At 66.5% G+C, this 24346-nt stretch overlaps 1 protein-coding gene across 1 annotated transcript in view; it reads left to right on the top strand.

The window, feature by feature from the left end:
* Positions 1-24346, top strand: part of CACNA1B (calcium voltage-gated channel subunit alpha1 B) — a 121929-nt gene that overhangs the window by 24905 nt on the left and 72678 nt on the right. The window contains exons 7-18 of the mRNA XM_036306979.1: positions 1672-1775; positions 3962-4077; positions 4277-4333; positions 5368-5457; positions 7496-7705; positions 10518-10630; positions 11057-11169; positions 12562-12693; positions 13985-14057; positions 18948-19065; positions 20426-20493; positions 23131-23237. Coding sequence (XP_036162872.1) covers positions 1672-1775; positions 3962-4077; positions 4277-4333; positions 5368-5457; positions 7496-7705; positions 10518-10630; positions 11057-11169; positions 12562-12693; positions 13985-14057; positions 18948-19065; positions 20426-20493; positions 23131-23237 — 1301 coding nt within the window. The remainder of the gene's footprint in view (positions 1-1671; positions 1776-3961; positions 4078-4276; positions 4334-5367; positions 5458-7495; positions 7706-10517; positions 10631-11056; positions 11170-12561; positions 12694-13984; positions 14058-18947; positions 19066-20425; positions 20494-23130; positions 23238-24346) is intronic.

Below are 24346 nucleotides of genomic sequence, written 5' to 3'. Positions count from 1 at the left end.
TCCACACGGTCTGTGCGGTGGGTGGGTGTGTCGCCTGGTACTGCGGGTGCAGGTGGAAGCCCTGACAGCACCTCAGCGGGGGAGGGTGTGTCTCCTGCCACGTGGAGTGGCATCCAGGCTCCCACAGAGGTGGGGGGCGGGAGCGGCCTCGCTGTCCCCTTGCTGAGGGGACTGTCCCAGCCCCTGCTGCTCCCTGGTGTGGGTGTGTCTAGGTCGGCGTCCTCATCACAGCCTGGCGGTGGGCGTCTCGGCTCCCTGCTGGGCCTCTGCTGGCGGGGACACAGGTGGCAGCAGTTTGGCTGGAGTGGTATCTGGCGAGGCTGCCCCTGGCCCTGTGGGTAGAAAGAGAGCCGGCTTTGGTGCTGAGTGTTCCCGCTGTGCCTGTTGGCACTCCCAGGCCGCAGGCTTCTTCAGCGACGAGTCTGGGTACATGGGGCAGCGAACAGACCAGCGCACCCGGCACTCTCCGTGGGCCCCGGGTCCCAGTGCGCCTGCCTCCTGTCCCTCCGCCACCTTCTCAGGGTCTTCCCGCGCCTGCTCTCTGGCTGATGTCCAGGCGCTGATCGTCCCGAGTGGGAACAGTGGGAAGCGTCTGTCTACTGGCTTCCCAGAAGTGCACGCCCCGATGTTCTGTTTAAGAGCAGAGGAGAGTGGCTTGGCTGCTGCCGGGAACGAGCCATTAGAGGAGGTTGCAGGAGCCAAGTCTGAGTGGGCGGGGCCCGGCCGCACGCGCTGCTCCTGCTCCGTGGGGTCGCCATAGCCCACAGGCGTGGCAGGAGGCTGGCGCGGCGAGGGCGGGTGCGGATGGCACTGGCGTTACGTCTTTTCCGGGTCAGTGTCCGGAGTCAGAGCCGCATGCTGGAGTCAGTCCCGGGGCCACGGGAGCTCAGGGGGGAGTCTGTACGTCCTGCCCAGGCCACAGGCTGGAAGCTGGGAGTCCCCAGGGCTGTCCTGCCTCTGCTGGCCCAGGGCGCTGGCCTTGATGGAGCTGCCTCTAGAGAGCAGCACAGGGCCGGTGGTCGCCGCCCGCAGCACCCCGTCCATCACGCCCAGCACTGGGCCCAGCCACACCCACAAGGACCCGTACAGATAGAACAGCAGTCGGAAGCTAACTGGATCCAGGGGACCGCGCCTTCTGTGGGCTGTGCTGTGAGCACCCTCGGCCCGGGAGGTGCCCTTCTGTGCATCCGGTTGAGGCCATGCCGAGTGCAGGCTCTGTCATGGGCCAGGCACGTGCCGGGGCGTCCTCTGGGGCTTTGGGCTGCCTGTTGATCTTGGGACCATGTGCCGGGCTCCCGCCTCCGAGGTGAGGAGGCTGCGGCAGACAGGTGGTCAGACGTGGGCCTTGGGGGCCGTGGGCTGCCTACAGGAGCAGCCTGGGGAGGGAGGGGGTGTCCAGGCAGAGGCCGGCATGCCACCCTCGGTGCCCTGGGGGCCTTGACCTGGGCCGGCTCCTTGGCGTTGCGGTTGCAGCGTTGCTGGGCCGTGGCCAGAGCTCCGTGGGGCAGGGGCAGGGGCAGGAGGGCTTCCCGAGTCCTGCCTGGGCCCCTCGTCCCCCGCCTGGACTCTCCTTGCCTGGACTCTGCCAGGAGCTTGAGAAGGGGCCAGGGCACCTCCATAGCGAGGACCCTGTCTTGTCCCCTGTCCTTCCTCATCTCCTCTTGCTTCCAGACAAACGATGCTGCCGGCAACACCTGGAACTGGCTGTACTTCATCCCCCTCATCATCATCGGCTCCTTCTTCATGCTCAACTTGGTGCTGGGCGTGCTTTCAGGGTAAGAGCCGCGACGGCTGGCGCTGCCCCTGCGTGTGCTCGGGTGATGGTGCGGACACAGGCCTGTGTGACCCGGGGGCGGGGCGGGGTGAGGCCTGGCCTGGCCACAGGGCTGCCCTCCATGCGGGCAGGCACTCCCAGCATCCTGAGCACTGGCCAGCTTCTCTCTGTGCTGCCATCCTGACCTCTTCCTGACTGTCCCCTGTCCCTGGCCTTCACCCTGGGCCCTGACTGTGGGGAGGGGCTGCTGCTGTCTCTGACGGGGTCCCTGGTGAGTTTGGGGCAACAGCAGTGACCGGAAAGAACGGAGCAGCCCTGAGTCGGTCACAGTGACGCTGGGCTCTCAGCCGGCCCTGACCCATCACCTCTCCGCCGCGCCCGGGGAGGACAAGGAGGCATGAGGCTGGGTCCTTCCTCAGGGAAGGTGCTTCTTGACTCACGCGGGACGAGCGGGAGCACGCCTGGGGCACACAGGGCCCTGCTGCGCGCGTGGCCTGGCCTGCCTCCCTGTCCCCACCGGACGTCAGCCCCCCGTGCGGCTGGAGAAGGTCTCTGTCCCGCCCCCCGGAGGTTCCGTTCAGGCCGGGGCCTGCGGTGGGAGGAGCCACGTGGGCTCAGGGGCAGCTGTCACTCTGGCCTGGAGAGGAACCGCCACCGAGGGGACATGGTGGCCAGGCCTGCGTGCTCTGGCTCGGACCTGGCCCTGGCCCTGGCCCCGGCCTCTCCTGTGAGGGGCGTGCTTGGCACTGGCACGTGTTCGCAGGCCCAGAGCGCTGGACACGGGGTAGAAGTCCTGGTCGCGCTGGGTGGCGGCAGCTGCGAGCCGCCCCGATGGAGAATGTGCAGGAGGAGGGTGGGCGGAGCTGCCCTCCTGCCCGGGAGCATCCTGGCCTCTGGGGGATTGTCCTCATCTTGGCTGCGCCTCCCTCCGGTGTCCAGGTCCAGCCAGGGGACCCAGCTTCTCTTCCAGCCCCGCGGGGGGGGGGCCCCGAAGCCGGCGGCCAGGCAGAGCGTGTGGGTCCCTCACGGGGTGCTCTCCAAGGCAGCGGCATTAGGTGCCACCCGCAGCCTGGACTGGGGGAGGGGGGCTCGGCCTGCAGGACCTGGTGCAGCTGCAGCGTGCCTGGGTGGGGAAGCTGCCGGAAGGAGGGCTGGCCTGGGGCCCGTTCACCTGTTCCTCCTCCGCCCGGGCGCCTGCCCTGCACCCAGTGAAGCAGTTGGTGATTCCTCCGCTGAGAACTGCAGCTGGAGGAGGGCAGGCCTGGTGGCGCAGCGAGTCCCTGCTGGTGGCTGTCGGCTGAGTCTGCAGTACTGTCATGGCCCTGGCCCTGCCCCAGGCCCTCCTGCCCTGGGGACCCTGTGTTCTGTGACTCAGAACTTGGGGGGAGCTCAGGCAGGAGCTATTTCCTCTCCTGCCAGATGCCGCAGCTCAGGCCCTGGCGGGCGCGGGCCGCAGGCGAGAGGTCAGGTCTGGGCAGAGCCAAGCCTCCCTCTCTGTGGCTGGGTGCCAGGACCAGGCCTGCCAGACGCCACCGTGTCCAGAGCCGCTTTCCTGGAAGAGAGACAGCCTCCCGCTGAGGACAGCATGCTCTTTGCCGTGGGGGGGCCTGCCCACACTTTGTGGACCTGGATCCTGCCCTGAGCCTGAGCTGAGAAAGCTCGGCCAGACTGGGTGGGGGCGCGCGCTCGTGTGAGCGTGTGGGTGTGGATGGCCTCCTCCCGGTGCTGGGAGCCTGAGAGCTCGGCTGGGCCTGGGGAGGCAGGTGAGCTCCCCGCTCACTCAGAGCCTCCGTGTTGGCTGATGGACTCAAATGCTTCCCTTCGTCCCTGTCCCTGGCCTGTCCTGACCCAGCTCCTCCTCCCTCCTCTCGAGCAGCAGAGGAACCAGAGGGCGTCTCCCCTGGGGAATCCTCGTCCTGGGGCTTCCTGGGTGACAGCAACAGGGCCTGGCTGGTGGAGGGAGGGGCAGGCCGGCCCTAAGCAGGGGATGTGGCTGGTCTGTGCCCCCCAGAGCCTCCTCCGGGGACCGAGGTGCTGTCATCTGTGTGTGTGGGTGTCTGAGCAGGAGGGTCGGCTGTGCCCTCTGCATGCTCAGGTCAGAGGCCAGGCGGTGGGTTTCCTGTCGCAGCCCCTCCCTGGTTCCTGCCCACGGGGACCTGAGCTGTGCTCTGTCACCCCGCGTCACAGGGAGTTCGCCAAGGAGCGCGAGCGGGTGGAGAACCGCCGGGCCTTCCTGAAGCTGCGGCGGCAGCAGCAGATCGAGCGGGAGCTCAACGGCTACCTGGAGTGGATCTTCAAGGCCGGTGAGTGCTGCCTGGCGCCCGGCCTGTTGGCTTCTTGTCCCGGCTCCGGCCTGGGGGACACAGGGTGTCTGTTCCGGTGGAGAAGGCTCAGGGGCCCGCAGGTTTCTGAGAAGCAGAGGCAGAGGCGGGCTGTGTTGGGGCTGCGTGGGGGCGGGGCAGGCAGGCTCGCCTTGAGGCTGTGTGGCTGTGTCTCCTGCAGAGGAAGTCATGCTGGCCGAGGAGGACAAGAACGCGGAGGAGAAGTCCCCCCTGGATGGTAGGTCACCCCTGGTAGCACTTCCTCCCCACGGTGGCCACACGTGCACAGGTGCGTGGTGGGCAGGAAGCTGTCTGCCAGGCCAGGCCTCTGCACATCGTCACGTGCGCACACGCCTGACAGAGCCCTTCCCGGGAGGCCCTGCGATGGTCAGCACGTGCTCCTGGCGAGCCTGTGCCGTGGGCCCACACAGCGCAGCCATGCCCGCGTGGTTTCAGCCTGGGCGTCGCGGGCACCTGTGCGCACAGCGTGGCCCCGAGAGCTTGCTGTGCAGGAGGCGGGCAGCTGTGACGGCTCCCACGCAGGCGCCTCGCAGTCAAGTGGGGGCGAACTGCAGTGGCCTGGCCCCGCTGCCCCATCTCAGGTGCCCAGTAGCAGCCCGGTTGGTGCTTCCATCTTGGCCAGCGAAGACCTGAGCATTCCCGTCACCATAGAGGTTCTGTGGGACAGGCCGCTGCTGCGCCTTTAAACCTCGGGGCAAACCAGTGGCATCTGCGTGGGCCCAGGGGAGGCCGCCCCAGGCTGCCAATGAGAGACACTGCCTGGGGCCACGGGGCAGGGCGGGGCCACGGGGCAGGTCAGGGCCAGCTGGGCCCAGGTCACAGGTCACAGCCCGGGGGCAGGAGGGCTGCAGCCTGCACACCCCTCCCCTCAGGACGGGGCAGACCTGGCCAGGCGGAGGGGTGTCCTAGGGCCCCAGCCAGGCTGTGAGCAGGTCTGCAGAGCTGGTCTGACCTCTGGCCTCACCCGGCCAGCAGTGCGGGCTTGGAGCTGCGCAGGCCGGGCCTTGCCCAGCCAACCCGGTCACCTGGGGGCAAGGCCGTTCCCGGGGAGAGAAGGGACAGCAGGAGCCACTGTCATACCTCTGGCCCCTTTGCTTGAGCACCAGAGCCATCCCGCGTCCCCCTGCCTCCGTCTCAGGCAGGACATGGGAAGGGCCCCAGGCCCTGGAGGACAGCGGCTCCTCTGCGGGGCTGAGGCAGGCAGCCCGCACGGGCTCACGCGTCCCCACCTCTGCCCTTTGCTTAAAGCAGTGCTGAAGCGGGCGGCCACCAAGAAGAGCCGCAACGACCTGATCCACGCCGAGGAGGGCGAGGACCGCTTTGCAGACCTCTGTGCTGTGGGTGAGAGTCCGGGCTCGCCTGGCTCCGTGGGCGGGGTCTGGGACCCAGCTTCCTGCCCGTCACCAGGGCTGCCCAGCTCTCTGGGCCCCTCCTTCCCCACTGCCTGCCCCGCCCAAGTAAGCTAGTTCCGTGCCCACCGAGGGCGGGAACACAGCGTCTGCCCATGTGTGCCCTGGGGCAGCTCCCGGAGGCCGCCTGTGCCCAGGCCTGAGCTCGCGGGTTCAGGGCACTCGCTGGCTGCGGGCTGCTCCGGGCTCTGCCGGTCCCCCGGCCGCTGCTGGGACCCACAGATGGTGGCCTGGATGCGGAGGCAGCCTCCGAGGGGTGTGGAGTGGCTGGATTCTGGATATATTTGGAGACCAGCCCACAGGGTTGGCTGACCAACTGGACGTGGGCGTGAGAGAGACATCAAGGTGGCTCCCAGGACAGAGGAGCCAGCCCACGTGTGCGGGCAGTGTTGGTGGGGACTCACGTCCAGCCTTTGCTTTGGGACACGCGAGTTGGCCGTGTGGGTTGGAGAGCGGGGGCGGTGCCGGGGGAGCTGGTGCACGTGCGGGAGGCCTGGTTTCCCGGTGGAGACAGGAAACGGGCACTATCGCTGGGGAAGTGTTGCAGTTCCTGCTCCTGCTGCCTGGCCCTGTGGACTGGGTGCTGGAGGAGGGGCCAGAGGGGCTCAGGGCCACGTGGGGCGTGGGGCTTGGTGCAAACATGGCCATGGATGCCCCTGTGTGGTTGCACCTTTGCTGAGTTGGGGAGTGTGTGGCTGTCTCCTGTGGGCACAGGTGGGTGTGGGGAAGCCAGGCGAGGGTGGGGGGGGCAGTGTTCCTGTGGAGCCGGCCCGGCAGAGTGGACTGTTCTCCCGGCACGGTCAGCTGGAGAGCGGGAGGTGAGTGGTTGGGTTCTGATACATCAGAGACCAGTCCACGGGGTTGCTCACCGGCCACATGTGCTCACAGCATCTCCATGAATCACGTGTCCTCTTCCCCTCCTTCCAGGGTGGCCATGCTTCTAGGTATGTCCTGTGTGGGTCTGTGTGTGTGTGAATGACCGAGAAAGGGATGGGGTGTGAGTGTGGCTTCACGGACCAGTCTGCACTGCGGCTCTCTGTGCCCCTCGCTGCCTGAGAGGAGGGAATGGGTGTGTCTGGCCTTGGCCTCGGTGCGGTGCAGCCCTCAGCAGGGCCGCCGGGAGGGCCCGTGGCTTGAGCAGCTCTGGCTCCTCAGCGGTGGCGGTGGCTGTCTGGACGGGGCTGGAGGCCGTGTCCCGGCTCAGCCGGGGAGGCTGGGGCGGAACAGCGTCTTCCTCGGGTGGGACGGGCGTGGCATCTGGAGTGCCTGCCAGGAAGCTGCCGTTACGGTTCCGGGAAGGGCTGCCAGGCCTGGCTGATGGGCTATGTGGGCTGACCAGGGTGGCAGCTGCTGCCTGATGCCGCTGCTCCGCGTAGACGCGTCTCTTCAAGGCCTCGGCCTGCTTTCATCTCTGAACCCAGAAACGCCAGCCTGATGGTGTGCTTAGCATCACACACACACTCACATGTGCGTGCACACACGTGCAGATGCGCTCGACATCATGTAACGCATATGCCCACTCTCCCCAGCCTCCCCCTGGGACCCGATGCCCACGCCCAAGGGCTTTGAGCGGCACGCACATGCCAGCCCTGAGTGCAGAAGCTGGAGAAACCCTGAGGCAGGCAGTGCGGCTCACAGCCCGACCTGCCCTGCTGACCCTAGGGAAAGAGGCGGGGGGTCGGGTGCAGCGGGGCCCCAGGCCGCGGGGAGGAGCCGGTGGCCTGGGAGCACAGGGCTGTGTTCCTGGAAGGTGGCCAAGGGCTGGAGACAGACCATGTCACCCACCCGCAGCCCAGCACCCATGAGGTGCTGCTGTCCTTGGTGGAACGGGCAGGGCCAGGGCCCATGCAGGGGTGCAGGGGCCAGTGTCCTTGAAGGTGGTTTTATGGGGGGTGAGGGCACCTCTGGAGGAGGGGATGTGTCCTGGGGCCGCTGTCCCCGCACATCCTCAGCGAGACCCCTCTCCCCAGGGTCCCCCTTCGCCCGCGCCAGCCTCAAGAGCGGGAAGACCGAGGGCTCGTCCTACTTCCGCCGGAAGGAGAAGATGTTCCGGTTCTGCGTGCGGCGCATGGTGAAGGCGCAGAGCTTCTACTGGGCGGTGCTGTGCGTGGTGGCCCTGAACACACTGTGCGTGGCCATGGTGCACTACAACCAGCCCCAGCGGCTCACCACTGCGCTGTGTATGTGGTGGGCCCGGCCCCGCTCCTCCCCAGCCCCCTCCGGGATGCAGCCTGGAACTCCTGGGCCATTGCCCATGACCTTGGGACGCCCTGACCCAAGTGCCCCCACAGGCTGCTCAGGCCCATCCCAGGGCTGCCCAGGCCTCGGACCTGGGCCCTGGTTCCAGGAAGCTGAGCTGATTGGCTAGACCTTATCTTTCAGGGGTGAAACGAGGGAGGGTCTGGGCACTGGGGGGAGTGGGTTGGATGGCCAGGCACCGGCCAGTCCAGGCAGACCTGGGTCCTCCCTGTGGGGCTTCAGACCTACGGGCCAGGGCACATAGCTGCTCGTGGCATTTGCCACAAGGTGATGCTCCCGCCAGGTCCCCGAGGAGGGGCAGTCGGCTCCCGGGGCTCCCAGGCCGTTCCCACCCTCTTTCTGATTGGCTGGCCCTTTCTGATATGGCTGTGTCCATAACCAGGGCTGACTTATAGCCCTGTGTCCGTGAGCCGCGACGAGGGCCTCGGGGTTCTGAGTCCAGAGTGGTATTGGCCTTGGTGGCCATTCCAGGAGGTCGAGGAAGGTAGCGGGGATGGGGCTCCTTGCTCGTCCAGGCCAGGGTGACCCCCAGGGCTCTGCAGGCCACAGGGGGCTGGAAGCTGAAAGAGCTCAGAGCTGTGGAGACAGGCCACTGGTGGGGCTGTGCCCGCAGTGCCCCGGCTCCTATCCTGGCTCCCCCCAGGGAGCTCTGTGCGCCTGAAGCCACTGAGCCCAAGAGCCTTTGTCCAGTCCTGGCCCCGCAGGCCAGCCCCACGCCCCCAGGGGACACTGAGCCCGGGCAGCTCCTGAAGGCTCGAGGAGCCGTGGACGCTGACGGCTTCACAGGCCCTGGGGATGTGGGAGGACTCCAGGCTAGTTCCCCACATCTGCCTCGAAGTGTGTCACGTGGACGGTGGGGAAGGGCAGAGGTAGCAGAGCCAGAGGCCCGGGAGCTTCCGGGAGTGTCCAGCAGGCAGCCGGGCTTAGGCTCGCAGACCACGGGGACTGAAGAGGATGCGACGTGCACTGCACGGCCGCTCCGGCCTCCCCTGCACTGCACAGGCCTTCGGAATGAATGAATGAATGAATGAATGAATGAATGAATGAGTGCGTTGTCCCCTTCCTTGGCCTCAGAGGAGGCTGAGCATGAAGCGCAGGGCGGGGCGTCCTGGGTGCAGACAGGCAGGCAGGGCTGCCCTTCTGCAGCTGCCTCGCCCCGTCCATGCCCCTGCGGCTGCTCTCGCCATCTCCCGGAGCAGGAGGCGTGTCTGAGCAGCGTCAGCTTTGAGCCTGTGTTAGTGGCTGGAAGGCCCATCCCTGTGGCCTCCCGCCCAGGACCTGAGCTCTGTTGTGGGGCCCCGCGAGGGGTGGGGTGCCTTTGTGATCGCACATTGCGGCTCTGTGGCCAGGAGCCTCGGGCCTCCGGGTCGCTGGGGCCTTGTGAGCTGCCCTTCGGGGCCGGCCCAACTTCCCCTGCCCCGCCCCCTCCCTGTGGGCAGTCATTCAGGGCGGCTGGGGGTCCCTCTGCCCTGAGCTGTTCCTGCCTGAGGGTCAGTGGGTGTCCTTGCCTCTGACCTTGGCCCTCAGCTTCTGCAGGAGGCTCCTGGCCTCCTCACCCGGCCTGGGTGCCCTGGTGATGCTTCAGTTGGTTCGGAGGAGGCTTGCTCCCTGGGCTGGTTGTCCATGTCCTCAGACCGTGGACGGAGGGTCCCCTCCCTGAGCCCTTGGGCCGTACAGACGGTCGTGTGTCCTTCTGAGGCTGGCCCAGGGGGCAGTGGAGTTGGTGTCCCCGCTCGCCCGGGGTGCAGGCGGTGGCAGACCTGCCCCGGTGGTGCTGCGGAGGCTGCAGTGAGTGCAGGAGCGAGGTGGTCTGGTGCGCGGTGGCAGGGGCGTGGGGCCCTCGTCACTGTCTGTTTCAGGAGCAGCTGGAGGTCCAGAGGCCGGAGGCTGCCAGCTGACCCTTTGTACCCTCTCATGGCCTTGGCCTTCGTGTGGGCGCGGCCGTGGGTTCTGAGCTGGGGCCGGAGGGCACAGAGCCATTGGCCCGTTGTATGAAATGAGCCGATTCCAACTCAGTGCTTGGGGAGGAGGCTTAGCCGGACCTGTCCGACGCCGCCCGGATTCCTGGTGTGGCCCTGGCTGGCCCAGCGGGTCTGCTCTCTGTGGCCTCGAGCAACTCTGGGATTTCTTGCTCCGACTCCCGTCCCCCCCCAACCCCCCAGCCTGGGCCAGTGTCTGTGCCTGGAATCCCCCACCTGGCTCCCAGCTCAGCGTGTCCTCCCTGCCATCCTGAGGCCCTGACGGGTCCGCTTGGCCAGTGGAGGCAGTGGCCACAGGAGCCTCTGTGTGACTCACAGAGCGAGCAGCATGCTGGTCGGGACTGGGGGTGCTCAGGGTGCAGGGGCAAACTGAACAAAGTTCAAACCCAGCCTGGTGCTGGGGGGTCCATCCGAGCGTGGCGTGGGGCAGGGACTAGGCAGTGGGGTGGGTCCAGGCCGCCCCGCCATCTGCCCTGCTCTAGGTACCCCGAGTCCCATCTGGGAGCTCACGGCTGAGCCTGTCTCATGTCCACGGCACTGGGCCTGCCCCGCCTTGATGACTTAGAGTGAGCATCTCTGCACCCCCCGTCCTCGGTTGTCCCTGCCTTGGTCTGAGATTTCAGGGCTTGGGGGCCGCAGGCCAGGCTGGAAGGCTCCCCTGAAAGGCCCGGGCCTGGTGTCCTCTGGGCTGGGCTGGGCTGGAGCCGGAGGGAGGAGGCTGCGTGCTAACCCCCTCTTCTCCGGCTTCTCCTAGACTTTGCAGAGTTTGTTTTCCTGGGTCTCTTCCTCACAGAGATGTCCCTGAAGATGTATGGCCTGGGGCCCAGGAGCTACTTCCGGTCCTCCTTCAACTGCTTCGACTTCGGGGTGAGTGAGAAGCCTCGGCAGGGTCAGCGCTGGGGTCCAGGCGGTCGAGCTGGACCACCCTGGAAGGTGCAACAGCCCCGCCCACTGCCCCACCCAGGGGGACCCAGGGGACTGCAGGACTGTGACCCTGTGGTCAGCAGGGCTGCCTGTGCACAGCAGGTGCAGGTGACACGGAGGCCTGTCCTGGCCGGGCCCTGATGGGTGGGGCGCTCCGTGGGCTGCCCGCCTGTGGGACTTCTCCTTCCCTTCCCGTCTGTCACTCCGTCCGTGTCCTCCTGGCAGGGAGGACGGGCTGGGCCTGTGGGCCCACAGCTCCGTGCCAGGCGTGTGCTTGAGCTGCCGAGCAGGCAGGCAGGGCGGGGCTGTGGGGGGCGCCGAGCACACGTGGGGCCGAGTGCGCCGGAGCCTGACCCTCCTCCCCTGCAGGTCATCGTGGGGAGCATCTTTGAAGTGGTCTGGGCGGCCATCAAGCCGGGAACCTCCTTTGGGATCAGTGTGCTGCGGGCTCTCCGGCTGCTGAGGATCTTCAAGGTCACAAAGTATGTCCCCTGCGTGCTCCTGGGGGAGAGGGGCAGTGCAGGCAGCATGGGGGCGGGGGGGGGGGGGGTTGTCCCGGGAATTCATGGGGCCGGTTTGCTCTCCACTGTCTGGAAACTCTTTCTGTGGCTCGTAATTGTATAAATACAGAAAGTGACCAAACCGGCCAGGCCAGCAGCCACAGGACTTCGTCTCGGCCTCGTCGGGGGCACGTCCGTCCTCGGGATCGTCCCGACGGCCTCGGTGTCGCTGGCGGCCTCTCTAGCTCATATCAGCCTCCCACCCATCAGTCCCTCCTTGCCAGGCTCTGCCTGGCTGACCTGAGCCGCCTGGCCCCTGGCCCCAGGCTGCGCGGCCCTGTGCCCGGCCCACTGTCTGCTCCCATTCATCCCACTTGGTTGCTTGTGTCACTGTAGCAGGGAGTTGCTCTGTTTCGCCCACGAGGAGGCTGAGGTGGGGCAGAGATGGTGCAGGGAGTGAGGACAGCTGGGCTGGGCTGCACCGTCACAGCTAGAGCTGTGGTGATGGAACCAGGAGACAGCAGGCTGGGCCCCGGCTGCCTGAGGGCAGGAGGCTCCTCCACGTGAGCGGCTGGGTGTGGGCCCACGATGCCCCAGCGCAGTCTCTGTGCCGCTGCCTCGACCTGGGCCACAGCCGCTGCGGGACCGGGAGCACAGCTGTCGATGCGCCGGTGTGGGCCCGGCTCCAGGTCCCTCTGGGGCGCTCGGCCGGTCTCCCGGGGTCTGGGCTGATCACAGTGCCTGGAAGGAAAGCTGGGTGCTCTGGGCTCTGCACAGCAGGAGCCGCGGTGGAGGGGGTCAGGCTTTCTGAGGGTCAGCAGCCAGGCTGTGGGGGGACTTCAGGGGCCCCGTGTGCCCGAGACCCAGGAGAATGAGGGGGGTGGAGGGGTGGGAGGTGCTGAGGGGACTCGGGCCAGGCTTCACTCCCGCTACAGCAGTCTCTGCAGGGAAGGCCGTGGACTTGACTGCATCCTCACGCAGGTCCTCTGGCTGCCACGCAGCTGCCCTCACACAGCGCTGCCCGGGGCCCTGGAGGTGTGGGGTGCTGGGGTGAAAGGGCCGGGAGGAGGTCGGTGGGGGCGGCGGCCTGAGGGAGGGGCGCTGTCCTGCTGAGAGGAGTGACCGGAGGGGTGTGAGGGGCCGTCAGCCTGCACATGTCGGCTGTGCCATCCCCGTGCGCCCGTGACAAGGATGGCGGGTCGAACTGCCGAGAAAAGCTCCGCCTCCCTCCAGGGGCGCGGCCCTTAGGGGTCAGAAGGTCCCGCAGCCACAGGTGTGACCCTGAGAGCGGGCGAATGTGGGGCCCGGGTCCAGAGCTGGCACCCCCTGCCGGGTGCAGCCTGCGCTCAGACCGCCCGCCTGCCCGCCCGGCAGGTACTGGAACTCCTTGCGGAACCTGGTGGTGTCGCTGCTCAACTCCATGAAGTCGATCATCAGCCTCCTGTTCCTGCTCTTCCTCTTCATCGTCGTCTTCGCCCTCCTGGGCATGCAGCTGTTCGGGGGCCAGTACGTGCCGGGGGAGGGGAGGGCTGCTGGGCATGCAGCTGTTCGGGGGCCAGTACGTGCCAGGGGAGGGGAGGGGTGCTGGGCATGCAGCTGTTCGGGGGCCAGTACGTGCCGGGGGAGGGGAGGGGTGCTGGGCATGCAGCTGTTCGGGGGCCAGTACGTGCCGGGGGAGGGGAGGGCTGCTGGGCATGCAGCTGTTCGGGGGCCAGTACGTGCCGGGGGAGGGGAGGGGTGCTGGGCATGCAGCTGTTCGGGGGCCAGTACGTGCCGGGGGAGGGGAGGGCTGCTGGGCATGCAGCTGTTCGGGGGCCAGTACGTGCCGGGGGAGGGGAGGGTGCTGGGCATGCAGCTGTTCGGGGGCCAGTACGTGCCGGGGGAGGGGAGGGGTGCTGGGCATGCAGCTGTTCGGGGCCAGTACGTGCCGGGGGAGGGGAGGGCTGCTGGGCATGCAGCTGTTCGGGGGCCAGTACGTGCCGGGGGAGGGGAGGGGTGCTGGGCATGCAGCTGTTCGGGGGACAGTACGTGCCGGGGGAGGGGAGGGGTGCTGGGCATGCAGCTGTTCGGGGGCCAGTACGTGCCGGGGGAGGGGAGGGGTGCTGGGCATGCAGCTGTTCGGGGGCCAGTACGTGCCGGGGGAGGGAGGGGTGCTGGGCATGCAGCTGTTCGGGGGCCAGTACGTGCCGGGGGAGGGGAGGGGTGCTGGGCATGCAGCTGTTCGGGGGCCAGTACGTGCCGGGGGAGGGGAGGGGTGCTGGGCATGCAGCTGTTCGGGGGCCAGTACGTGCCGGGGGAGGGGAGCGGTGCTGGCATGCAGCTGTTCGGGGGACAGTACGTGCCGGGGAGGGGAGGGGTGCTGGGCATGCAACTGTTCGGGGGACAGTACGTGCCGGGGGAGGGGTGCTGGGCATGCAGCTGTTCGGGGGACAGTACGTGCCCAGGGAGGGGAGGGGTGCTGGGCATGCAGCTGTTCGGGGGCCAGTACGTGCCCGGGGAGGGGAGGGGTGCTGGGCATGCAGCTGTTCGGGGGACAGTACGTGCCCGGGGAGGGGAGGGGTGCTGGGCATGCAGCTATTCGGGGGACAGTACGTGCCAGGGGGAGGGGAGGGGTGCTCAGAGCAGCTGTTCGGGGGACAGTACGTGCCCGGGCGGGGGTGTGTGCTCAGAGCAGTGGTGCTGGCCCAGCCGCCTCTACCTAATGGTCACCCACGCACAGCCTGTGAGGGCACTGCGGCCGCGGGCAGGTCCTGGCTCCTGATGGGCTGCCTTTCTCAAGGCGTCTTGTTTTTCTCAGGTTCAACTTTAAAGAAGAGACTCCAACAACCAACTTTGACACCTTCCCCGCCGCCATCCTCACTGTCTTCCAGGTAAGGCCCCAGCCTAGGCCTCTGTCCTGCTCGGCTCTCCCGGGCTGGGAGGGCCGCCCTCCCGTCCCTCCTCAGGCCTCTGCAGCGCAGGCAGCCCACCCGCCATCTCTCCACACGTGACAGGGGAGGGCGGGCCGCAGGGCCCATGTCCTGTGACGCCCCCGGGAGCTCCACTGCCACCTCTGCCCCAAGGACCCGGGACCCAGCGGCTATTTATTCTTTGAGAATAAAACAGCAAAGCGCCCCAAGCTCGCTGCCATCCTCTCCTGTCTGCAGGTGCCCCCCCACCGTCTCCGTGCGCCTAGGGCTCCCCTGAGAACCCTCTTGCTCGAACACTTACCCCCTGGGCTGTGGCTCCACAGACGCCCCTGCCAGCCATTTCTGTCCCACAGACCTCGGGGCGGCAGGCCTGAGCCAAGCAGCGTGGGGGCTGGCTCTCGGGCACCTGGCAGGTGCACGTGCAGGCGGGGCTCTGAGCGGCCCCTGGCCCTAGGGCTGCCGGCCTCACCCCAAGCTGGAGCCCACGGCGCCTGCCGGGACGGGGCCTTCCAGCCAGGCTGGGCGACTGGAGAGGGACCCACCCACAGGCCTCCCTCGACGACCCCCGTCGCCCGTCCCGGTGGGAGCCCCGCAGCCTCTCAGTCCCGGCCGAGCAGAGCCAGCCTCGCCCAGGCGACTCCTGCTTCTGGCCAGGGGGACCCGGCCTGTCCCCTCCGCTTCCAGTCTAGCCTCACCCACAGTCGCTCTGGCTGTGTCGACCTCGCCCACGCCGCGCCCTCTGATGCTCACTGCCCTGGCTCCCACAGCCGGGCGCCCGGAGCTTGCTAGCACTCGGTGGGAAGGAGGGTCCTGCGTCTGGGGCACAGGAGAGGTGTCCACGCTGGGCCACGGCAGGGGGAGGCCACGGCCTTTCCCAAGCACGACACTGCCCTGTGCCCGGCAGGAGCGCCCTCTGTCTCTAGGCCACGGGCCAGCTGGCCACTGGGATGCTGACTGCCAGGCGAGGGGAGATGGCAGGACGGGTCCGCCAGAGCAGGAAGGAGCGCGGGCCCCAGGGCTCCCCAGCAGAGGCGCCGTGAGCGCAGTCAGAGCTGCTTTGCTGTGCTTGTCGTTAGGAAGGACCTGGACGCGGTGGCAGTGGGACCCCAGGGGCAAAGGGCCGGAGTGAGCGAAGGACGGTCTGATGGATGGTGCTCAGGTTTAGACCCAGGCCCTGGCGCTGGCACAGAGGTGACGTAAATGGTTAGAATCGAAGGGCCTCGCCCCGTGGACAGTAGCGCCTGGGGGCTGAGGCCCGCCACAGTGCGGGCGTGGGGCCCAGGCACCCCGCAGTTGGGAAGAGGCAGGTAGGCGGGCGTCCACACATCGGTCAGCTCTGCACTGGGCAGGATGGGGCCCAGAGGAGGCCGAGGAGCGCTGACTGGCTGCGGGAGCCCCACAGGATGGTCATGGGCCAGAGGCCTGAGCCCGGGGCTGAGTCCCCGCTCGTGGTGCACCTGCAGACCAGGCCACGTGGCAGGTGCCCCCCTGGGGGCCATGGACACCTACAGTCTGAGGCGAGCTCGCCCTGGGACGTGGAGGTGATGGGACAGACGCGGGTGAGAAAGAATATTCACAAGGTCCTCGGAGGGTGAGCGGGAGGACTTGGTCACACAACGTGGCAGACGGGCCCGAGCGCCATGAGCAGGCCCAGGTGGAAGGCAGCTCTTTAGATAGATGGGCGGGATCACCTGCGAAGGAGCCACGGGCGCGGCCGCGTGCAGAAGCCACTCGGGCAAGGCCGCCGGCGCCATTCCAGAATGCACCTGAGAGCGTGTGTGCTCCGAGGCCAAGCAGGTGAACAAACTCGAACAAAACCCATTCCAGGCCGTGGGAGGAGGAGAACATCTTCAAGTCTGCCCTGGCACGCCAGTTTCCTACGAAAGATTGAGCCTGATGGTCGGCCTCTGTGAGCAAGGGTGCCAGGAGCCCGTGAAAAGCAGCTTTGAAGTATCGGAGGGCCGTCCCTGCCACCCTGGGTCCTTGCAGAGCTGTGATTCGGGGGGGTGGGACTAAACACGCGGAGACACAGTGTGGGGACGCCATCGCCCCGCACCCCAGGGCTAACAGCACCAGACGTCTCTACATTTAGTGAAGCAATGGGTTAGAACAGCGGTTCTCAACCTGTGGGTCCCGACCCCTTTGGGGGTCAAATGACCCTTTCACAAGGGTCACCTAAGACCATTGGAAAACACATATAATTACATATTGTTTTTGTGATTAATCCCTATGCTTTATGTTCAATTTGTCACAATGAAATTGGGGGTCACCACAACATGAGGAACTGTATGAAAGGGTCGCGGTGTTAGGAAGGGTGAGAGCCACTGGTCTAGAAGAAGCAAGAACATTAAACTAACCCAAGAAGAGACTGAAAACCCGAACTACTTCAGAAATTGAGCAGTTAGAAACCTACCCATCTAAGCCACGTGTCCAGCAGTTTTACAAGTGAGTTGTATGAATGTTTAAGAAAAAATTACTCCAATTTTATGCAGAGACCACAGGGAGCGCGCCCGCTCGCTCTGTGCGGTGGAATAACTGATGGGAACCTGGAGGGGCCGCCGCAGACACGGCGCCCGCGGGAGTGGCTGATCCCCTCTGGAGGCGTTTCCCGTGATCTCCACAGTCAGCTTGAATGGATCCTGGAAGCACGGGGTTTAACGTTGGAAAGGCTGTGAATGTGACGCATCATCTCCACTGATTCAAGAAAGGGAACCTGTAGGACCAGAACTCCAGCAAAAGCACAGCCAGCGCGAGAGAGGACGGCGCGGCGAGCTGGGCGAGTGTCGGTGCCTGTCCAGTCAGCAGCTCGGGGCACGGGTCAGGGCACTGCCTGGTGCTTATCTGATAAAACCCAACACTGACCCCACATGCGGCCTCCGCAGAGCCCACTGGTATCAGTGGTCTTGGCTCCTTAGAACAACAACAGAAAAAGGAAATAAAGTTTCTCGGGATTGACGAGAAATAGAGGCCCTTACTCACAGCGAGATGTGCACACGGAACACTCGAGGGCTGTCACTGCAGAGGGCGTGGCAGCGTGGTTATCCATAGAGGAAAGTAGAGGTCGGACTCCTTCCTGGGACCGGATTTGCATTTCAGTTCAGATGAATTAAGACCTAAATGTGAAAAGCAAACCGGAAATTACAGGACATACAGATGGCAACGTCATGAGCTCGGCAGGGAAGGAGGAATCGAAAAGCACAGAGCCCAGAGGAACCGTTAACAATTGGCGACAAAAGATTTCTGGGCATCAAAAGACACCGTAAGAGGATTAAAACAGCAAAAGTCACGGACTAGGAGAGACTTCCGCACTGTCAGCAAGTAACCAACCAGGATTAGTCCAGAGCTCACCAGCAGCTTCCCCAAATCAAAGAGACAAGACGGAGAATGCAGCAGGAAGTGGCAGAGATGCCCGGGCCCCTCTCGGGAGAGGAGATGGGCTGGCAGCAAACCTGTCGGCTGCCACCGGTGTCGGGGACGCCGCGGGAGCCTTTCCTCGGCCAGTGCAGCTGGGATGTGGAAACCCAGCGATCCCCGGTTTTAGAGACGATGTGGAGGATGAGGATTCCTTCACGCGCTGCTGTGTTGAGAGCAGTTTCCTATCTGGTCCGCGGGGCTTGGCGCAGGCGGCTCCTGCTGGAGGTGGAGAGGTGGGCTGGGAGGTCGCGCCCTGGCAGACCCGTGTGACCGCCACAGCGGCAGCATCTGTGAGGGAAACCTGGACGTTCACACCGGCCACGGGCAGGAGTGCGTCTGTCTGAGCAGCAGGGAGAGCGGGCGACACGGAGCGTCTCACAGACGTCGAGGAGAGAGGCTGATCCGTGGCACCTGAGGCTGTTGAATAGGAGGGAGCTGTGGGGGGCGCACGCGCAGTGAAGGTGTGAAAGCTGCAGGGGGATCAACACCAAACTCCGGGCGCCGCTCCCGGGGAACCTCGGCACCTTTGACGCTCTGCTTCTGAAGCGGGGAGTGGGCACATGGGGTTCCTCCTCATCTCTGAGCGTCTGAGATCCTCCATAATTAAAAGAGAAACCAAGTAACGTGCAGCAAAGCGAGTTGGTGTCATATTAACAGACGAAATAGAAGTTAAGGTAGGAAATCACTAGCGAAAATAAGGACATGGCCCCGTGGGGAGAGGACGCTGCACCCCGCACTTGCCCAGCATGTGGCCTGAAGTCCGTGCGCAAAAGCCGAGAGAACTCCACGGAGGGCCGAGGGCGCACCGTCTGAGAAGAGGCCAGGGGCAGGGCTGGGACCGATGCGGATACGGCAGCATGAGGAACCCGTCACTATCCTCTTGTTCTTTCCAAAAATAAAGTGGAAGGAGACGGGTTTCCTCACAGAGCGAGGATTGCGTCAGCCCCGGCCCAGGTGGCGGGAAGCGGGGGGCAGAGGCCCGAGCTGCGGTGTCCTGCCTGGAGGCAGTGACCGCGGGCTCCTGGCCGGCCGGCCTGGTTTCTCAGCTCACAGCTCGGTCCTCTCCTCGCTCCGCTCGCCGCGTTCTCCCTGGCGCTCCCTTTCCATGGTGCCGCGGACAGCCGTGCCGACCTGCACTGACGGAGCAGATCCCCATGTTAAGGCCCCACCCAGTTGGCAGCCGGGTCCTTCCGGAAGCTTTTCTGCCGGAAAGAGCGTGGCCACCTCTCCCTCCGGGGGCTCCCTCGTCCGCAGGCGTGCGGGTGTGCGCGTGCATGCGCGTGTGCCAGGGGCCCTGGGAGCAGGTGTGTTGGGGAAGGGTGTGTGTGCACGTGTAGGGGATGACGTGTGGGGATGTGTACCTGAGCGTGCGTGCGTGCGTGCGTGCGTGCGTGGCGAGGAGGCCCTGCAGGCGTGTCTGGTGCTCGCCCTCCGCAGATCCTGACGGGAGAGGACTGGAACGCAGTGATGTATCACGGGATCGAGTCGCAAGGCGGCGTCAGCAAAGGCATGTTCTCGTCCTTTTACTTCATTGTCCTGACGCTGTTTGGAAACTGTATCCTTCCCGCGGGGCGGGCTGCACACAGGTCTGTGGCCGCTGGGGTGGTGGCCGCAGGCCGCCGTCCTGTCCATTCGGAGTTGCTCCTGCCCCTGCGTGTCCCTCTGGGGCAGCTGCGGAGGGTGCCTGTGCTGCGGTGGGTGCGGAGGGGCCAAGACGCGGCAGGGCCTGCCCCACAGGGTCATTGCTGTCACAGAGCACCTGCTCCTCGCAGTCACACTGGCCCAGGGCCCCTGCGGGGTGTTGGCCCCGGGGGCGGGGTGGGGGCAGGGTGAGTCTAGGCTGCAGGGAGAGGACTCCGTTACCTGACACACGGGGGCCTGACTGGTGGGACTGTCCCCTGAGGACACGGCCGTGTCTGAGACAATGGTGATCACAGTGGCGAGGTGCTGCTGCAGCCAGTGGCACAGGCCGGTGCTGCTCACCACTCGGGACACAGGGTGGCGGCCCAGTGTCCACAGTGCCCAGAGCAGGTGATGGAGGCGGCCACAGGCCCGCAGGCCTGGTCTGCAGGAGCCAGGCCTGGGCACGCAGAAGGCTAGGGCGCTGCCCCCCACCCCCTCGCCCCCGGCCCAGGGGAAGAGAGCTGCCACCTGCTGTGGAGAGGAGCTTATGGGGGCGTGGCTGCAGGGGCAGGGATGCCCAAGTGACGGTCAGCGGCATCCCGGTCCCCGGCATCCGAGGCCAACCCTGGAGCCACTGGAGCAGGGCAGCCGCCTGGCTCCTTCCCCTCGGGCCTGCTGCTTGCCTCTAAGGAGCATGTCACAGCCTGGGTGCTCCTGGACGAGGTTCGGGGGCCTGGTGCTGGCTGCTCCGCGCACCTGTCGTGGGCTCGGCTCGGACGCCCTGCTCCTTGAGAAGGTGGCGGGTGTGAACCTGGCCGGGGACCTGGCCCGGGTGCTGCCCTGGGCGGGTGCAGGTCTGTGGTCTGTCGGATGTGGTCTCTGCCCACAGCACCCAGAGTTGAGGAGCCCGTGCGCCCGGAGAAGCAGGTGGTGTTTGTCCGGTGTTTCTTGCCTCCAGTCAGTGGGGTTGGGGCACAGGAGTAGGCAGACCGTGGACCCTCCCAGGAGGCAAGGGTGGGTTAATCCCACAGCCTGAGCTTCTGGCCACCAATCAGCCCCGAAGAGCTGGGCTGGGGGGTGGGCATGAGGGGCGGTACAGGGGGCGCTGAGCCACAGCCCTGCGGCTGCTCTGGGCCCTGTCAGGACGCCGGGCTGCAGGGCCCGGGCTCTGAGGGGAAGGCGGCTGCCAAGGAAAGGAGGCTGAGGGGTCAGGATCGGGGGTGCCTTGTGTCCATGGGGGCTGTGGTGTGATGTGTGGGGACGGGGTTCCTTTCCTGACCTGGAGCCACCAGACACCTTGCTGAATGTCTTCCTGGCCATCGCCGTGGACAACCTTGCCAACGCCCAGGAGCTGACCAAGGTACACGGGGGGGGGGGGGGGGGGGGAGGCAGATGCCTGCCTCCTGCAAGCAGGTGCAGGAAGGGGTGGGGTTGGTCCGTGTTGCTCTGGATGAGGCCAGAGTGCTGTGAGGAGGCCCAGGTCATGGGTCGAGCCCGTGTGTCCCCTGTCCAAGATGTGGGTGGGCAGCAGCTAGGGCTAGGTGCTGAGTGATGGGTGGGGAACGGCGCTGAGGCAGCAGGAGGAGCCGCCACGCCAGGAAGGCAGGTGCCCACGAGGGCAGCTCTCGGGGGAGCCACAACCTGGGAACAGAGGCCAGAGGGGCAGGAGCAGGTGCTGAGGGAGGTGCGGCCCGGACAGGACCTCGAGGAGTGGTGGCCGCTGCACCGGCCTCAGGGAAGGGGCCCGTGTTGGGGTCCAGGGAGCACCCAGCTCTGAAGACCCAGGAGGGTCATGGGGACCCTGTGCTTCTCCCGGCTGGGGAGGGGCCCCCGTGTTCATCCCCATGGTGAGGGATCCTATGGTCAGTGGCAGGTGAATGGTGAGCTGGCGGCAGGCGCAGTGCTGCTCAGACGCTGGGCCTGGTGGAGCAGCTGAGCTGCCTCTCAGCATGTCTGCGCAGCAGGACGGCGCCTGCCCTTTAATACTAGAGGCCCCTGGGTGCCGTCTCCACTCGCCACCCAGGCCTGCTGGGCATGTGCTTCTACATGCCTCCCCCGCGGTGTGCCTGCAGCAAACACAGCCCCCTGCCTGGTCCCTTCACCGCAGCCCCGCAGGCCTGCTGGCCGCCCCCGGTTCCAGCCCCGAGGGTGCTTCGCAAGCGCAGAGCACAGAGCGGAGGCCGCTGCCCCTGCGTAGGTGGCTGGAGAGGGGCTGCCTCCGTTGCAGACGCTGTGACCTTTTTGTTGTGCCAGTTTCCATAGATGCCGCCTGTGAACCCTGTGCATGCCCCCGTCCAGCACATCCCCGCTCTCCACGCCATCGTGTGCTGGGTGGTGTGGCCAGGCCTCCCTGAGGAATCAGGATGCTCTGGCCTCCGCTGAGGCTGGTGCGCCTGCCCGGGCTGATGGTGCTGCCAGCGGCCGCTGCCTCCCCCCCCCCCCCCCCAGGGCCCTGGGAGGTGCGGCAGGTGGAGCAGCCCGCCAGCTCCTTCCTTTGCTTCTGCTCAGCCTCCTCCCCGCCAGGCCCGGTGCTGCCTGTGGGTCTAGGCCCCTTCCTTGCTCTGGCCACTGGCTTCTGAGGACTTGGGGGTCCCCCTGGCCTGCCCATGTCTGTTGTAAGGAGGGGCCAGGGCTGAGCCCCGCCTTCCAGGAGTAGGTGGGAGTGGCCTGAGCCCCTGGCGGGGCTGCCTGTGCTGGGGGACCCGTGTGTCCACAGAGCACTTCTCGGTGTCAGTAGTTTGGGGCCCAGGTGGACGGGTACAGCAGCATTGGGCTTGCACCTGCTGTCCCGGGGGGGTGAGCCCGAGTTGTTCAGTTACCGCGTGGGTGAGGACGTGGAGGGAAGTGATGTTGGGGCCCTGGCTCCTGCGGACACTGACCTCCGGCTCAGGGCCCCTTCCTCTGGGTGTGGGGGGCTGTGTGTCAGGCTGGCCGAGGCCCCAGAGCTGGACACTCCTTCATGCTCCCATCAGCAGTCATTGGCTCCTTGAGGCTGAGGCTGTTTGGACAACACTGTTTGATGTCCTCGCCCCCAATGCCAAAACCCACCATGGAGTCCAGAGCTGAGAACAGGCCCGGGCGGCTCTGTGGGCACCAGGCTGGGTGTCCTCTCTGCGGCCCGAGCCTGTGGTCTCCTGTGGTGGGACATTGGCAGGCAGCTAACGGGGGGCCTCATTGTTGCCACATTGCGACCCCAAGAACAGGTTCAAGGATGTTCTGGGATGTGTTGGGAATGCCAGCCCCAGGGGAACCGGGGGGCCTGGGGTTGGGGTTGGGAAGAAGCTGGCGGCCCACAGAGCCCAGGCCCGTGTGCTCAGCCCGGAGGTTGGTAGACCCAGGAGCAGAGCATGTGGGCTGTGCCCAGTGACGTGGGGTCAGGGCCAGAGGTCTGTCCATATGTCCATTGCCTCGTGACGTGAGCACCTGCTGGCCCCCAGGGCAGACAGCCAGGGGTCCTCCCAGGAACTCGGTGTGGACAGGACACAGGGCCAGGCCCTGCAGGTGGCTGTCCAGGTGGGGGGGCAACAGGGCCAGGACAGGTGGACAGGTAGGAAAACCCAGAGGCTGTGAGGTGCCCTCGCTTGACACTCCCGGTGGCAGCGGCTGGGAGGACCCAGGCTCAGGTGGGGAGCCCGGCCCTGCCTCCACGCAGAGCTGGCCGGGTTCAAGAGTGGCAGGTGCTCCCGGGGGCGGGGCAGGTGCGGTTTGCATGTTGACAGGAAGGCTGAAGAGCTGTGGCCCCAACGCCTGCACAGGCAGCGGCCGGGTCCCGGGGCTGGAGCACTCGGGAGGCGGCACGTGGGAGGGCGGCTGGGGCAGGACACCTGGGACGGTCACCTTGATCAGCCGGCGGCCACTGAGCCTCCGTGCGGAGGGGCATCGTGCCAGTGCAGGAGCCGCTGTCTGGCGCAGGTTCAGCAGCAGGAAGGACTCTGGCCCGGAGGCGGACGAGGCGGACACAGCGCTCTGAGCACAGCGTGTTTCTGTCCGCTCACAGGATGAGGAGGAGATGGAAGAGGCCGCCAATCAGAAGCTTGCTCTGCAAAAGGCCAAGGAAGTGGCTGAAGTCAGCCCCATGTCGGCCACGAACGTCTCCATTGCCACGTAAGGCTCTTGAGAGCGGGAGAGGCTGGGGTGGGGCTGCTAGGTCCCCGCTGGGCACCCCTTCCAGAGGCCTCCTCGGGCCCCGCCTCAACTGGAGCTGGTTGGGACACCAGGCCCTGCTGGCAGGGACGGCTCTCCTCTCCCGCGGCGACGCGTTGGCAGCTCCCATCTGGGCAGGAGCAGACCCCGCCGCCTGCCGACCCTGCGTTGTGGTGGGGCCACAGGGCCTCCCCCGAGCACAGCCACGAGCTGGGCCACGGCGTCAGTCCCTCTGCTGCACACGCTTCTTAGAAATGCGCTTTGTGAACCAAAGATTCTCGGTGGGACTCAGTGGCCCCAGGACGTGACGCATTTCCAGAAATGTCTTTGAGGGCTTGGTACTGGCCCGAGGTCCAGGGCGGGCCAGGGGGAGAGAAGGTGAAGGCCGGGCCGAGGCATTGGGACTTCCCGGTGGCTCAGTGCGCAGCCCAGGGCCTGGGGCTGCAGTGGTCAGGGGCGGTCAGCCAGGGGAAGGCAGGCGTAGGAGGGGGGTGACCTGCTGGGCTCCCTTCCAGGCGAGTTCAGCCCCATGACCACCCAGCACACACCTCTCACTTCCCAGCTGACCCACGGCCCAGCTCTGTGGCTGGTGCCCCCTCTTCTGTGACAGGCGCTGGCTGTGTGCGTGCACGTGGAGTGGGTGTACGTGCACACGGGAGCAGGTGTACAGCAGTCCCGTCTGGTGAGGCGGTCACCAGGGCGAGGGCCTGTTCTCGGGCAGGGCGTCTGCCAGGGTCTGTCTAGCCGGCACCGTGCACGCACGAGTCGGTGGGGGCGTTAGAGGCGGCGCAGCCCTGGGAGCGGGGCAGGTGCTCGGGCGCCGGGATGCTGTCCCTCGCTCTGCTTGCTCCCGGCTGTGACCTCCCTCCCGGCCCTCTCCCCAGTGGGCTGCTGAGGCCTGCTGTCGAGGGTCAGCGCGAGCCTTCTGCTCGCTCACACGGGCCGGGGTGGGGGGGAGCACGTCCTCTGCGGGGTTGGAGGTGAGGGCTCCACCCGGCGCCCTGCCACCCGCCAGGCTGGCTCCTTGGAGGTGAGGCAGGGCCGCCCCATCTGGGGCAAAACCTCGGAGT

This window comes from Myotis myotis, unplaced genomic scaffold (assembly GCF_014108235.1).
Source record: "Myotis myotis isolate mMyoMyo1 unplaced genomic scaffold, mMyoMyo1.p scaffold_m19_p_44, whole genome shotgun sequence".
NCBI classification, from domain to species: domain Eukaryota; kingdom Metazoa; phylum Chordata; class Mammalia; order Chiroptera; family Vespertilionidae; genus Myotis; species Myotis myotis.
This window is presented reverse-complemented; position numbering and strand designations above follow the sequence as displayed.